This window comes from Ruditapes philippinarum, unplaced genomic scaffold, assembly GCF_026571515.1.
Source record: "Ruditapes philippinarum isolate M1 unplaced genomic scaffold, ASM2657151v2 ctg9807_1_1_1_1, whole genome shotgun sequence".
Lineage (NCBI taxonomy): Eukaryota > Metazoa > Mollusca > Bivalvia > Venerida > Veneridae > Ruditapes > Ruditapes philippinarum.
In genome coordinates this window covers 63,561-80,542 of record NW_026862715.1, presented here as the reverse complement: position 1 = coordinate 80,542, position 16,982 = coordinate 63,561, and the positions used below count along the sequence as shown (strand labels likewise).

The window sequence follows — 16,982 nt, the reverse complement described above, 5'->3', positions numbered from 1 at the left end:
TTGTCCTTTAAATGAAATTGATTACTAAGTATCATTTATACACAAAATCCACAAAAAATGATGAAGTCTATCAAAGTAAATCTCTAATGAAATATTTAAATAACATTTTTAAACAGTTTGATGGTTTCCATAATGTTGTTGATACTTTTAACAGTTGAAACATAAAATATCTTTGCTATTTAAGAAACATGAATATTGCATGTATTTTGTTAACAAATTAAAATGTTCTACAGCAAAATATTATTATTGCTATTTTTAGTAGGATTTTGAATGCAAATTTTAATTTGAAACGCTTTTTTGTTATCATTTGGTTTTAATTGTATATGGACTAGGCAAAAACATGAACACATCACAAACTTGAGTCAGTAGTTTTGCTGTAACTTAGCAACAATTTTCCAATAAACACAGTTTGATCATGATTTAAATGATGACAAATTATTAATAATTAACTAAAAATCTATTATTAATTATTATTGATCTGATTATTTTACAAAACATATATTAAGATTATCACATAATGCTTTTTTTGAAAGGTCAAACATGGATTTCATAATACTTAAATAATTGTTTTTAGAGAATATTAGAAGAAAACAGAGAAAAAAGTGAAATAATTTTTTATGAAAGTAGCAACATAAAACCAAAGTACATAATATAATTTTGACTTCCATACAAAATACTAAATCACTCTAACTGTTCTTGTTGTCAGAAAGCATGAGATGAAAAAGGTGGTTTAGGTAATTGGTTACTTTTAGAATACTGTGAAAGTACACCAAAATTAAAAAGCTTTTGAAGAATACAAATGACAGCATTTCTTAGGCTGAATGGGCCTTTAATTAATACATTTTTATAAAATGGGGAATATTTGTTTAATTCTATGGTACAGACAAAAGATAATAACTCGCTTTCTGTGTGAAAGGACACCAAATAATGAATGTATATGTACATGAATTTACTTCACTCAAAAATATGTCAAAATAAGTTCTTTCAAATATTGTCAAAATAGCTTTTTTTAAATGTTGTCAAAATAGCTTTCTTCAAAAGTAATCGTCTATAACCCGCAGTTTAGTCAAATTAATATAGTTTTAATGGGTTTTTTTATTATCACTTGATACTTATTTCATAAAGTATTTACAAAATGTATTTTTTTTATCAAAATCAAGTATTTAAAGAATGAATATTATTTATGTCTTACAAAATGACTTAATGCTTAAACAATAAGAACAGTTTAAATAAAGCATTTTGATGAGGAGTATTTAGTAAAGAAGAATGAAAACACATTTACATATTTACAGTGTAATTGGCACTAAAATATAATACAAATTGCCATACAAATGTGATTTTGGAATATCTACCACTTTCATATTTTAAGTTTTAAGACATGTTCTACACTACACATTTTTCTTGATAAAGGAATAATAATTATCAATGTTTTCACTCGGTGTCTATGGCTTAAATTCACAAGTCTAGTTTCTCTTTTTTGTAGTAAAGGTCAATGCATATTAGTTGTTTTCAGCCGTGTAAACTTTAGAGGACAACATGATTTTTCACCTTTTATATGATGGTGTAAATTTTATGACAGTTTATAAATGTATAGAAAGTTGTCAATTTCATCAGTCCTGCAACAACTGTAATATAGCTTCTTTGTTTCACCACACCAACAAACAGTATAGGGATAATTCAGATTTTCCAACACATTCATTCCTGTAGAACAGTCTCCTGATATCTCTTCTATAACATTTCTCGCCCTGTCACATACAAAAACAGTACCATCATCAGACAGTGACATTCCTCTAGGCTGACTTGAAGCACCATAACTATCTATCACATCACCTTGCCAGTTTAATCTTGTTACTGTCTTCATGTACCAGTCAGATACATAGATAGAACTTCTGTTACATGTGACATGATTTGGACTTTCAAAAATATTTTTTCCATCAATTGTTGACAGTATAGTGCCATTCATATCAAGGATCTGCAGTTTTGTAGGATTATAGAATGACACAACAAGTTTACCTTGGTAACAGCTTATACCATTACAATTTCCATCAACCTTCATAGTGTGCTTCTTTATGAGTTTGTTTAATGAGATTGATATAAACTCTATTGTATGTATGTCAGGAAGTGTGACAGCAAGTACAGTACTGGTTACTGTGGTGATATCCAATGGTCCATCATCTAGTTGTAGTTGATCAGACACAGATTGACTGCTGGTATCCACCATCTTTACAGCATTGTTATTGCAGTCTGTGATGATAAGAAGATCAGGAGTCAGCAGAGTCATTCCTGTTATCCAGCATCTTTTTTTATCTTTTGATGTCTTCACACAGATTTTTCCCTCATTTGAAGATTGTCTAGTTTTTATTTGTATAGGTTGACATTCTTTATTTAATGTTTTCTGTGTCAATGTACCTAATGACCTCTCTGTTATAAGCTTGGTTAATATTGTTTTATTTGCTTGAAAGTTGTGCTCTTTGACATCATATGTTGAAAGGTGTAGTGCAGTTTTCTCAACATCTTCCATCATTTTTTCTGCAAGCTTAAGCTCCATAAACAGTGCATTAGCTTGTGTTGATGTGTTCAGCTGTTTGATTTTTTCTGAAGATATCTTCAAAGATTTGGTAACTTCTTCACACGATGTTTCTACTGATGTGATATTTGAGTTATTTTCTTGTTCTTTGACCTTGACTACATGCACAACTTGTCTCTCCAGTTGATCAAGTCTCTGGTTTATTTCTTTCCGAAACTTTTTAATATCTTCAAGTGCATCTTTTAGTGATCTGTTCGATTTCCCCGTCATTTCCTTGGCATCTTCTACCATCTGTTGATAATGATCAAAAGTGGTATTTAGTGCTTTCAAGATAACTTGATATTCTTTGCTGTCTATTATATTACCAGAAATATCAGGTATATAATCAACTTTGCAGGAAGTAGGTTGGTGTTCAAGGGTAACACAAACACTGCAAAGTAAATTTTTATGGTCATTGCAGTAGAACTTGATGATTTCTTGTGGATGTTTACAACAGGGTGTTGTAAGATCATCAGACTGGCTTGTGTGAATGGATGTTGAGGGTTGCTGCAAAACTTTAGGCATACTTGTTGCATCCAGAAGTTTATGATGTTTGGAAAGCCTATTTTTCTTATGGACTGTAAAGCATGTTTTGCAAAGGTGTTCCTTGCAGTCAGTACAGTAACCATGAGCAGGGAGTCTAGTTCCTTCCTCATCACAAGGCTGGCAGTAAATTTGATGATCTTCATCTGATGCGAGGGATGCTCTAGATGATGAAAATTGTTTTGATGCTTTCTTTCCTGGGACCGCCATGTTTTACCTAAAATTTAGCATAAACATGTTGAGTATTAATTGTACCATTGTCTGTTTGTTTCTATTTACCAGAGCATGCCAATCTGATATTACAACAAGAGGGCCAAGATGGCTATAGATCGCTCACCTGATCTATCGAACTCATCCGAGCTTTACTAGACAAGCATTCTGACCAAGTTTCATGATAGGTGAGTCAAAAATGAGACCACTAGAGTGTTAACAAGGATATTCCATATATGAGCCGTGTGACCTAGTTTTTGAACCCAGGTGACCCATATTTGACCTAGAAATCATCAAAACAAACTTTCAGACCAATTTCCAGGATATTTGGATCAAAACAGTAGCCACTAGAGTGTTAATAAGATTTTTCTATTTTTAGCTCCTATGAACTAGTTTTTCATCCGAAATTATCCATGTTCGCACTCATCCGAGCAATTACCTCAGCAAGCATCCTGACCAAGTTTGATGACAATTATGTCAAAAATGTGACCACCAGTGTTTACAATGTTTTTCTATTTTTAGCTCCTGTTACATAGTTTTTGACCCAAGGTGACCCATATTCGAACTTGACTTAGAAATCATGAAAACAATCTTTCAAACCAATTTCCAGGATATTTGGATCAAAACAGTAGCCACTAGAGTGTTAATAACATGTTTCTATTTTTAGCGCCTGTGACCTTGTTTTTCATCTGAGATGACCCATGTTCGAACTCATCCGAGCAATTACCTAGACAAGCATCCTGACCATGTTTGATGACAATTATGTCGCTAGAGTGTTTAAGAACAAATGTGGACGGACGACATACGACTGACATTCAACAATCATAAAAGCTTACCCTGAGCTAGCTCAGGTGAGCTAAAAAAGAACAAGAGACAGATTGGAAATGTAAACATTTGCAAGCCTGTAATATTTTTAACTGAGTTGGGTTATAATCACCTCAGCACTGTTAATGTCAAATGACAAACTTCCATCTTAACTAGTCAAAGAAAAAACAAGGAACATCGCAATGCGATGCAACCAGGTTTTCAGCAAAATATTTCACAGAAGCTTTGTCATGAAGGGGTACTTGTTTTTAATTGAATTTTTAGGAGGAATTATGGCTTTTTTAATATTCCTCAAACAAAAATGATTGAGAAATTTTATTTTGTCTATTCGCCTTTTTTCCCCAAATGTTTTAGAAAGGTAAACAGTACTTTATTTTTGCTTAATTTTTGAAGTTGCGCACTGTAGAAATTGTTCACTATATATTCTGTATAAGGAAAAAATATACAAAGGGCCATAATTCGGTCAAATATTATCCAACCACAAAACCCCGACAATATGTGCCAGGCACTTGATAACAAAGCTTCTAAGAAAGTTTGGTCAAAATCCGTTGAGAAATGTAGGAGGAGTTGCGCACAGAAGAAATTGTTCACTATATATTCTGTATAAGGAAAAAATATACAAAGGGCCATAATTCGGTCAAATATTATCCAATCACAAAACCCCGACAATAAGTGCCAGGCACTTGATAACAAAGCTTCTAAGAAAGTTTGGTCAAAATCCGTTGAGAAATGTAGGAGGAGTTGCGCACAGAAGAAATTGTTCACTATATATTCTATATAAGGAAAAAAAACAAAGGGCCATAATTAGGTCAAATATATACCAATTGCAAAACCCTGGCAATATGTGTCAGGGCACTTGATGACAAAGCTTCTGAGAAAGTTTGGTCAAAATCCGTTGAGAAATGTAGGAGGAGTTGCGCACAGCAGAAATTGTTCACTATATATTCTGTATAAGGAAAAAAAACAAAGGGCCATAATTAGGTCAAATATATATCAATTGCAAAACCCTGGCAATATGTGTCAGGGCACTTGATGACAAAGCTTCTGTGAAAGTTTGGTCAAAATCTGTTGAGAAATGTAGGAGGAGTTGCGCACAAAAGAAATTGTTCACTATATATTTTATATAAGGAAAAAAAACAAAGGGCCATAATTAGGTCAAATATTATCTAATCGCAAAACCCCGACAATATGCGCCAGGGCACTTGATGACAAAGCTTCTGTAAAAGTTTGGTCAAAATCCGTTGAGAAATGTAGGAGGAGTTGCGCACAGAAGAAATTGTTCACTATATATTCTATATAAGGAAAAAAAACAAAGGGCCATAATTCGGTCAAATATTATCCAATCACAAAACCCCGACAATAAGTGCCAGGCACTTGATAACAAAGCTTCTAAGAAAGTTTGGTCAAAATCCGTTGAGAAATGTAGGAGGAGTTGCGCACAGAAGAAATTGTTCACTATATATTCTATATAAGGAAAAAAAACAAAGGGCCATAATTAGGTCAAATATTATCCAATCACAAAACCCCGACAATAAGTGCCAGGCACTTGATAACAAAGCTTCTAAGAAAGTTTGGTCAAAATCCGTTGAGAAATGTAGGAGGAGTTGCGCACAGAAGAAATTGTTCACTATATATATTCTGTATAAGGAAAAAAAACAGAGGGCCATAATTAGGTCAAATATATACCAATTGCAAAACCCTGGCAATATGTGTCAGGGCACTTGATGACAAAGCTTCTGTGAAAGTTTGGTCAAAATCTGTTGAGAAATGTAGGAGGAGTTGCGCACAAAAGAAATTGTTCACTATATATTTTATATAAGGAAAAAAAACAAAGGGCCATAATTAGGTCAAATATTATCTAATCGCAAAACCCCGACAATATGCGCCAGGGCACTTGATGACAAAGCTTCTGTGAAAGTTTGGTCAAAATCCGTTGAGAAATGTAGGAGGAGTTGCGCACAGAAGAAATTGTTTACGCCCGCCCGCCCGTCCGCCCGCCCGCCGACATACCTCAATCTAATAACCAGTTTTTTCCTTCGGAAAACCTGTTTAAAAAAAGTTGCGCACAGAAGAAATTGTTCACTATATATTCTGTATAAGGAAAAAAAAACAAAGGGCCATAATTAGGTCAAATATATACCAATTGCAAAACCCTGGCAATATGTGTCAGGGCACTTGATGACAAAGCTTCTGTGAAAGTTTGGTCAAAATCTGTTGAGAAATGTAGGAGGAGTTGCGCACAAAAGAAATTGTTCACTATATATTTTATATAAGGAAAAAAAACAAAGGGCCATAATTAGGTCAAATATTATCTAATCGCAAAACCCCGACAATATGCGCCAGGGCACTTGATGACAAAGCTTCTGTGAAAGTTTGGTCAAAATCCGTTGAGAAATGTAGGAGGAGTTGCGCACAGAAGAAATTGTTTACGCCCGCCCGCCCGTCCGCCCGCCCGCCCGCCGACATACCTCAATCTAATAACCAGTTTTTTCCTTCGGAAAACCTGGTTAAAAAACATAACAGAAATTCTAGACTGAAAAAGGGGATATTATTTTCTTAATATCCAGATATATTTTTGTCTTTTTGTCTGTTTATGATAGAAAAGCTGGGGTGAGTGGGGGAAGGTGTGGAATTGATGATGCTGATAAATAAATGTTTCATGAATATAGTTAAAATGAATATAAGCTTAAAAAACTAACCAAATGTGTGATTCCAAACTCCAGCTGAGAAACATTACTCTCAACTAGTATAAACATTAAAGTCAAGAACTTGTTTATAAATCAGTTGATAACAGCCATTCCATTATTATTATATAATATCAGCCTATAGTGCTTCCTTAGATTTAATAAGTTCCTATTATACTTTCCAAACTTGCTAACATTACTTTACAGAGTCTGATAAAACCTATGTTAACAAAACAAAAACAAATAAACCAAAGTAATTCATGTGTTTGATTAGTCTGATTATTTAAGCTATAAAATAAATTGTTAAAAATACTGTACATGTACCTGAATTAAATTCCTTAAAAAATTTCACTTGTTAAAATTGTCTTCTCCTATGTAACAAGGGGTATATAATTTGGCTGTCAGATTATATCAAATTCAATGAATCCCAGCCGAGGTTTCCTGTTTCAGTATTACTTCCTTGATGTCCTTAGTAAACTTAATTAGTCGGTTATGGTTACAGTACAGCAAGGGATGAAGAACAACACATCACAAACACCAGAGTGGGTCTACGTTTAATTAATCTACCGGTTTCTGTCATATAATTACCTTCATCAGGATAATACCAATATTTATTTAATTTTACACATGAAATATGTTGCTATATCAGTCAAATATATTTCATATTTTTTAAAAATAAATATGAAATATAATATGAAAATGGGCGGAGTCAAAATTCATTTTTATTTTAAAGGACTTCTTTCGCCATTTTGTTTGAAAAATCTGATAAATACAAAACAACTTTTGTTGAATTTTGTTTTGAAAGCTATCTAGAATGATAGAAAATGGTCTAACTAAGAAAATAAATCCGAACACCAATATTTTTTATTATTATTAACGCTGTACAGACGTTTAAAGAGTTGCTTACGTGACGTCACAATGTAGCGCTAAATATCGCGTTCAAAACAAGACAATAATGATATTACTGCGCGCTGTGCAATTGCAGTTGCGAAGCAAGCAAGGGCGTTCATAACCATTTTTCTTTGGTAATGAAATTAAAATAATGAAAAGGTTATTTTTTCTTGAAATTTTGACTCAACAGGATAAAATGACATCCCGGCTCGTGAAAATATGTTGCATTTTATCATTATTGTTGAGTGAAAATATATTCCATATTTCACTCAAACCAAAAAATATCCTCTTAATATTTATCTTATCCGTTATTCATCTGCTCATGTGTGCAGACCAAGATTAGCCGACATACATGTGTCATCTGCACTTTTCGCTATTCAGTCAAAACTTATTTATAAATATCCCTAAAATCAATTAATGGTAATGTCTAGATTGAAAAATGGGAAAGTCCATTTAAGATATTTAGTGGGGTAAGAGTTAAAAAAATAACAGGTAGTTTTAGTTTAACCCTTAAAGTGCTGGAACCGAAAGCATTAAGCCTTTGCCACCAGTATATATTAAACAGGAATTTTATAAACTTCAAAATGTACTTTCTTTTTTCAAATCATTTGACTCTAAACTATTTAAAAAAAAAAAACATGTTTGAATTTGAAATCTAAATATCAAAGGTAATTATTCCGAGGTTGTGAAATATTTTCAAAAACATTTGGTGATTAAACACTTTAAATAAGGCTCAATTCCAAATTGTTTTCATAAGGAATATATTTTAACATTTTAAATTGTTTATAGTTTTAGATTTTAGAGAAAAACTAATCTAATATCAAGTCATATGTTGCGGTTCAGCCCAGAATATCCGTCAAAATAACGTAATCCTATGCACATATTTCCCTTCTTAAATGACATCATTTTAACGCGGTTCATTCATAAAGTGCGCTAAAAAGATGTTGTTTGGCACACGATTCATCTGGCACCCCAATGCCGGATGAAATTTCCAGCATAGTTAAAAATCACGGAAACGCCAGTCTGTTATGCAAGAATAATAATATCTGTCATATGTTGCGGTTCGGACCGGAATATCCGTCCTGAGAGGACCCGCCCATAGGCGGGTTCCCGAGGGACGGACATTCCAATTTGATTAGTCAATTTTCTCGATGTGTCGAAAAAATTTCCTTCTGTATATTCTTTATAAAAACTCATGCAGGAATTGAAATTTTATGTGTTGAATTTTCGATGTGTGGAGGTTTTTCGTGGTCCATATAGAATAAATCAAGTACAATTTACCCTAAATTAACACTAAGTCCTTCGATTATTTTAACAAATTCGATCTCGAGAAATTTTTCACACCTTTTCTGGCTGTAAAGATGATTTCCGATCAATTTGTGTGACAGGTGATAATTACACAGTTCACAGTTTTGATCAAATGCCCTTATTGTTATTGTTATTTTCCAAATTATTCAATTGGCATAGTTGTATTAATTTTGAAAATAAACAGTACAAATTAGTTTTGTTTTGCAAACTTCCATGACCCGGTGTCGCGTGATAAACACACAGGATAATTATGAGTCGAAGTCCCATAATGAGTGGAAGTTTTTACACAAGTCCCTTTAACTTCAACTTACTGTAGTTCAGAGAAGTTCATCAATGCTACATGTTGTATGCTCAGGTGAGCTAAAAGAAACAATAAAAGGATCTTGATGACAAGATACAGTTCATAAAAATTTATCATTTCATCTCTACAATTACACTAGAGGAAAAGATCATGCTTAACAATGGTTTGTGACATACCAAATATGATAGGGCAAAATATATTTTGCATTATTATGACTGCAAATTTTGAAAATGTGGACAAGCAAACAGTGGGCGGACGAAATTGAGAGTACAGGAAGTAAAGTAGTAAAGTCTTTACATTATCTCTGGTTAGTTAACAATAAAAGGACTAAAGTGGCCAATTATTTTTCATGATATATACTTGTGAATCATTAACCATTTAGAAACAGGAAAATACTAAAATTAAGGATGTTTAAGATCAGATAAGGACCTCTAATACAATTGTAAGATTACACAGAACGGATACAGTATATTCATCATGGTTGCATATTCAATTTTGTCAGTATCATCAACATTGTTAAATTTGTTAAAATATTACATTACCAACTTAAATGTCTTTCATTAGAACAATTTGTTGCAGGGTTCAGATCAAAATATATCTGTCCGTCGGGTGCGCTCCCATGGGCAGCAACACGACAAACCTTACCACCATGTCGGGTGCGCTCCCATGGGCAGCAACACGACAAACCTTACCACCATGTCGGGTGCGCTCCCATGGGCAGCAACACGACAAACCTTACCACCATTCAGATCAAAAACATTATACTAGGTTATACCTTTGACATATACAACTAATTCAGCTGAACATAACGGTGAAAAAATAAGCATGTCATTCAAAATGTATGCAAATGCTTGTACATGCATTATTATACAAAAATCAACAATTCTTAGAAATGTCTCCTTCTACTCTAGCAATAATCTCTAAGGTTAACATAGTTTATATCAATTATTAATATTGTAAGTGAAAGTACAATGTATATAATTATGTACTGACAATGAAAATATGTTCCTTGTAAAATGTTATAATTTTCAAATGATGCAGGCTTTCTGGCCGGTATCTTACTCAGAACAGTGGAAATATGTTATCGTCCAGTTACTGCAGTTAAAAACTCAAAACCATTTAAATTCTGGTTTACTAAATGAATAAATCCCGAGAGAGATGGGTATTTCGCCCCATGAACGCTATAAAGCTATAAGCTGTTTGACATTGAACTTTAAGTGAGTATAGATCAGCAGATATTCTCTCCAATATTCTATGTCTGAATGTATGATAACTCCAGTTATTCTCATTGTTAGATGTTTTGACAATAATTAACAAACTGTACACAACAGTTCAGTGTTTCTACTTGAAAATAAGAAAATAAACCCTTTAAAAAATGTTCAGCATTTCAATATTTGAAGAAAAAAATCATTTAATTGATATATGGAAAAATAAGCATTTCAATATTGTCTGACAATTAATACAAAATGTTTCAATCTTGTAGATGCATACTCATACATGTACTTAATATATCACTCAAAAGCATGTAGCAGTTAATAATGTTCCCAATAAACGGAATGTGATTTGAATATCATGTCTGTAAAATTTTAACTAAAATTAAAAATAAAAGAGATGAACTTGTTTCATACCCTATATACTTTGTTAAATGTTTGTTGTCATTAATAATACCTTACTGAACATATGCAAATACATCATGCAACAAATTAACTGTTTCTAAAAATAAGTGAAAACCTGACACGATTAAAACTAATTAGTTTTTCTTAAAGATGTACTATGCACATTTGATATGAGAAAATATTTGTTTATTGCTACACAGTCTCTTTGTAGATATAAAATAAACATGTTTTGACCTCACATGAAGATATATAATGTTTAAAACTCTGGCACAATATGAATTTATAGTGTCATTAAAAAACTTGCAGTTCTTTTTTTGAAGAAAAGACCAACATTGCAGAACATATAATAGGGAATACATCTTCCCATACATTGTTTTTGATTAGACATATTTAGTAAGAATTCAACAGATTTCCATGATTAAAATATTTTACTCAAGAATGAACAAAGTATATCTTTAAAGCAATATCAAAAATTTATCTCAACATTATCAAACATTTAATTAATTAGATAATCTATAAAATAACTTTATTAGTTCAAACATGTTACAATGTAACTAGAACCTTAAGATAGCACCAATAAATCAAACCTGTAACAAAAACATAATACACTATTTACAAAGAAGGTTGCTACATGTACCTCAGGTTAATACTCATAGGCATAAATCAAAAATCATTTACAAAATGTTTTCTTATATTAAAGCCACATTGGTAGAAAATACCTGATATATAACGGAAACTTTTTCAATTTTTTATGTTATATTCTAAAACACTAATTATTTCTCTCTAAAAAGACAGGATTGTGGATTGCATTATTACATGATATATGCATGGCATGAAAAAGGAATGCTTACAAGTCCTCTGATGAAATATTTAAAGTCAATAAACTTAACAATGTCAGGAATATTACCTTCCCGCTCAATGTAGCTCAAAATCTCTTTATCAATTCTATTTTTATAAGCATATTAGAATTGTAATAGATTTCAATTTTCTAGCATTTTAGTATAATAATGCAGTGTTGATCATTCTAATAATTTGTAACTAATAACTCAGATGATTTTATTCCTGCGCATTCAGTTTATATATTATATTACTACATGTATATTCAGTTTATTTTAGTCTGTGTCGAAAGTTATAAGCCTATTGAAACAATCTCGAATCGATTCCTGGAATCAACAAGTACTAAACAATAATGGTAGTCTCTTGCTCAAGGAAACAGCCACTTGCTTTTCCATGTGGCCAGCAATCCTTAAATTTTTCAATCTGAAGTTTTAAACAACAGCACATTTCAACACAAACTGTGCATTATTCTACACCAATACACTCAAAATTGATAACTATTGCATGGCAGCAATATAGACCTAAGCCCATTGCTACAATTAGACATTGTCACTAAATAACTGTGTAATAGATTTGTCCCATCAGTTTAGAGTCTTGTTAGACTGCAAGGATGTACAGATGGGCCTCCATAATATTACAACAGCAATATGTGTGTATTATTGTTTGTAATATTATTATGTTTGCTATATATTGGTTGTTTATATGATACAAATTACTTATAGTGGTTATAAGAAACCTTGGAATATAGATTACAAAATGTAAAGGTACCCTGTTCACCATATCAAAGTTATACTGGCGACAATGGCTAATAACTTTTGATTCGCCTGACTAGGTTAAGGTGGTAAAGATGAGATCTCTTTAAAGCTAACACAAACAATAATGAAGGAAAAAATGAATGCTTTAAAAAAAAGTCTCACATATGAGCATTGACATGACATTTCCAACATAGTTGTCAAATTTGACATTTTACTTTTTTCAAAGATTCTCACTTAATCATTCAAGACAAATTTTATTATTTCAAAGATTCTAAAAATGCAATCATTTCTAAATCATTCAAGACAAATTTTATTATTTTTGGACAAAGAAAAATTGATTTATAAAGCTTTTGAACATTATTAATGACGTTGTTTAATTTGACAACAGTGATGACGTAATTAAAAAATACTACGTGATAAAACTGAATCATCGTTTTGCTTGACATATACTCCTTTATACATGTATCTTACTTAGTATGTAAAATTAATAACTGTTTGTTTGTTTGTTTCATTTTACACCTTTTTTCAACAGTATTTCAGCCATTTAGGCGGGTAGTTTCCTAACAATCGTTCCTTGAGCGTTACACCAGTACAAGACTACCTTCCTCCGCGCTAAACTACCAAAGCATCCCCCGGGGATCAAACCCACGCCAGAGAGGTAACTGAATTAGAAGTCATCGACTTTAACCCCTCAACCACGAAGGCGGTCAAAAAAAACTTAACAACGAAGCTCACACTTTTATTGTTCAAGAGTACCGTGTCAATTTTAAGCCATCTTAAGTTATTGTAATTACTTGTTGTACAAATAGACGTATACAAGTACGTTTGACTTTGTCAAATGAGACGCCAAATTAACGATAGCAAATTTAGAGCATGCAGTATCCGGGTAACGTAATATTGTCTCACTATCAGGAGTATTCCTCAGTTACCACACTTCGTTTGCTGTGCTCAATCCTGACAACGTTGATTGAAGATATCTCGAAATAATGATATTATGTTTTGAAAAAAAACCAACATATATATACATTTATCTCATACAGTTCATACATAATGTAGAAGTAAATATGGAATAATGAAAAGTACAACGTATATCACAAAACTGATACCTGAACTGTTGCTATGATAAAATACATTGTAGCAGTTTGAAATTATTGTTTAAGAATGTTTTCAAGTCAAACCATGTTCATTCTTGGTATTTCACTCTATCATACATGTGCGCTAGAAGACATATAGGGTAGCTTTACAAGATCAAGCAAGGAATCTACATCACATCGCCTACATGTAAGAGGTTCTTTTATGAAACATGGTTTCTTTTGAAAACCGGACAGTTCCATAAACAAAATTGCCACACACGTACACAATAAACAGAAGTCGAAAATATTAAATTAAACTTCCCGCAGTAACCGCCAGTTTTAAAGCTTGTTTTAATTTTATCTTCAGTTGATAATTTCCTTCTAATGAAGTAATAGATAGTAAACGCACTTGCACAGCCTCTTGTAAGTTGCAAATCCAGCATGTACTAATTTTATTTATATGTTTGAGAGATCAATTGATCGTTTGTTTGTTATTTTCTACTAAGATTTATTACATCCTGCCTGGAAACGCATGGTGAATCGTTCTTGTCATACTAAAAACAGAACTCGGATCATGTGACGCCGATGCACTATGGATTAGCGCGGCTGTTACATAAGATTATGTCATAGATCAGAACATGTGGAAAGAATCAAGATTGGGGGGAAAAATCGCTAGGCTTTCATTGCATACTGGGTTAATAGTGAATAAATAAACAAGAGGGCCAAGATCGCGCACCTGACCCATCAAACTCATCTAAGATATTACTTAGACAAGCATCCTGCCGAAGTTTGATGACAATTGAGTCAAAAATGTCGCCTCTAGAGTGCTTACAGGGTTTTTCCATATTTGGGCAGGGACCTGGTTTTAGACCCTAGGTAACCCATATTCAAACTTGACCTAGAAATCATCATAACAACCTTTCTGACCAATTTCCAGAATATTTGGATCAAAACTGCAGCCACTAGAGTGTAAATAAGATTTTTCAATTTTTAGCTCCAATGACCTAGTTTTTGACCCGAGATGACCCATATTCATATGACCTGTATTTCATTGAGACAAACATCCTGAAAAAGTTTGATTATGGTCTAATCACAATTGTGACAGCTAGAGTGTTCACAACCCAAATGTTGATGGCGCAGGAGGTACGACGACACATGCCAGACAGCCCCATCACAATACCTAACCTTGCAGACCACTTCGTGAATTAATTTTCTTCTGTTAAAATCCCCATTGAATGAAAAATATTTGAAAATCAATTAATTAAATCATGTGAAATTTCACCCCCCCCCCCCCCACCCCTGCATGGACCCTGGCCCCAGACAAAAAAATGCTAACGCTTTACAATGTCATATTCTCAGACACACTTGTGACCAAAACTGGCATTTTCAATAAACGAGTTTAACAGCAATAATTATTATAAAACAAGACAAGATTGTTTCGGTTTATTTTTTCCCTTTAATTTTATATAAAGCAGGAAAGGATTTCAACAATTTCAAGTGTCTCACACACATCCACTAAACAGAAAATTGTCTTTTAATTATATACTCTTATCATTTAGTGTCTGTTAAATTAAAAAATAATACCCACGTGATGTTATATCTTCCTTATTCTATTGAAATTAAAGTGTTTATTCTGATTTATATATTGTCTATCAGCCCCCACTTGTTACTATATATTTGGATAACGAGAAATACTTGGAAAACATCTTGACATTGGAAATAAAATAACAACCGAAAGAATAAATGTGATTATTGGTTAATTACTAAAAGTAAGTAAGGCCGGAAAGTGTTCCCTGTTGCAAAGACAATATATCAAGTGCTGAACAGATGAAATTAGATTTGCAACTCATAAATTTCCTTGAAATTCTCTTTCTTATGGTACTTAAAATACAATAGAGCGAGTGTCTGTCAGGGGTTGAAGGTCACCCAAAAAGTTCATCAGTGCAGTTTTTACTTAAACAAGATCTGTCGGAGGACAGTACTGCTCGACTATTCGAAAAAGCTGTCACAAAAGTGTTTTATTGAGTATAAAATGCTTAACTATATGAATACAAAAAAATGTCCGAAAAGGTACAAAAGCTTGTTATTAAGATGTTTTATCAAGTAAATCACTGCTTTGTTACTATGAATGCATTAAATTGTCCCAAAAAGGCACAAACCCTTCAGTAGTTATTGAGATTACAGCTTACAAGCAAAAACTTTACCATGAATTTCTAAGTTGAAAAGGGGGAGAAAAATCAGCCTAAATGCAAGATATAATTAGGAATCTTTGTCAGTGACCAACAATTATGACCCTAAATGCATATGTAAAGTTTTAAATAAATATCTTTGATAGTTATTGATATATGTAAAACTTGCATGAAAACAATAACCAAGAGACTAAGTAGAAAAGGGGAGATAATTCAGCCTTAATGAAAGATACAGTTATGGAACTTGGTCAGCGACATACAATTATGACCCTAAATGCATATGTGAAGTTTTAAATAAATATCTTTGATAGTTTTTGATATATGTAAAACTTACATGTAAACATTAACCAAGAGACTAAGTAAATAAGGGGGAGATAAATTAGCCTAATTACTTGACACATGAATGAGTGTTGTGCAGTGATCATTATATATTACCACAAATATAGACACGAAGCTTCAAGTTTGTATCTTTAATAGTTTCAGAGATATGCAAAACTTGCATGTAAAACTTAACCAAGAAATCGAGATGTTTAAGTACAAAAGGAAGCATAATTCAGTCAAAATACATGGCAGAGTAATGGATATTGAGATGTGACCTTCAATTATGACCCTAAGTACATGTGTAAAGTTTCAAGTAAATATATTTGATAGTTATTAAGACCTTTAACATTTAACCAAAATTTCTACGTTTCAAAAGGGCAAATAATTCTGCAAATATTGCAGAGAGAGTAATGCCACTTTGCAAACTGATGTACATTATTACTATAAAAAAGTTTTGTAAATTTCAATTGGATATCTCAAGTAATAATTGAGATATTTGACTTTACAAAAAACTTTAAATAAAATTTCTAAGTTAAAAAGGGGCATAATTCTGTAAATATTGTAAGCAGAGTTATCCAACTTGTCAATCAGATGTACATTGTTACTATAAATAAGTATTGTAAGTTTCAATTGAATATCTGAAATAATGATTGAGATATTTGAGTTTACAAAAAACTTTAACCAAAATTTCTAATTTAAAAAGGGGCATAATTCTGTAAATATTGTAGGCAGAGTTATCCAACTTGTCAATTTGATGTACATTGTCACTATAAATAAGTATTGTAGGTTTCAGTTGAATATCTCAAGCAATAATTGAGATATTTGACTTTACAAAAAACTTTAACCAACGCAGACGCAAACCC

General features: G+C 32.4%; 1 protein-coding gene across 1 annotated transcript; it reads right to left on the bottom strand.

The window, feature by feature from the left end:
• Positions 1-6: 6 nt before the first annotated feature.
• On the bottom strand, positions 7-7,218 carry LOC132719993 (E3 ubiquitin-protein ligase TRIM71-like). The gene is made up of 2 exons (XM_060703968.1): positions 7,153-7,218; positions 7-3,326 (listed from the first exon to the last, which is right to left on the bottom strand). Exon 2 carries the CDS (start codon positions 3,317-3,319, stop codon positions 1,571-1,573), a length of 1,749 nt encoding a protein of 582 aa, XP_060559951.1. The 5' UTR covers positions 3,320-3,326; positions 7,153-7,218; the 3' UTR covers positions 7-1,570.
• Positions 7,219-16,982: the final 9,764 nt, after the last annotated feature.

What these genes read in the sequence shown, in the direction of transcription:
- LOC132719993 (XM_060703968.1), bottom strand. Translation starts at nt 3,319, where the DNA reads ATGGCGGTCCCAGGAAAGAAAGCATCAAAACAATTTTCATCATCTAGA.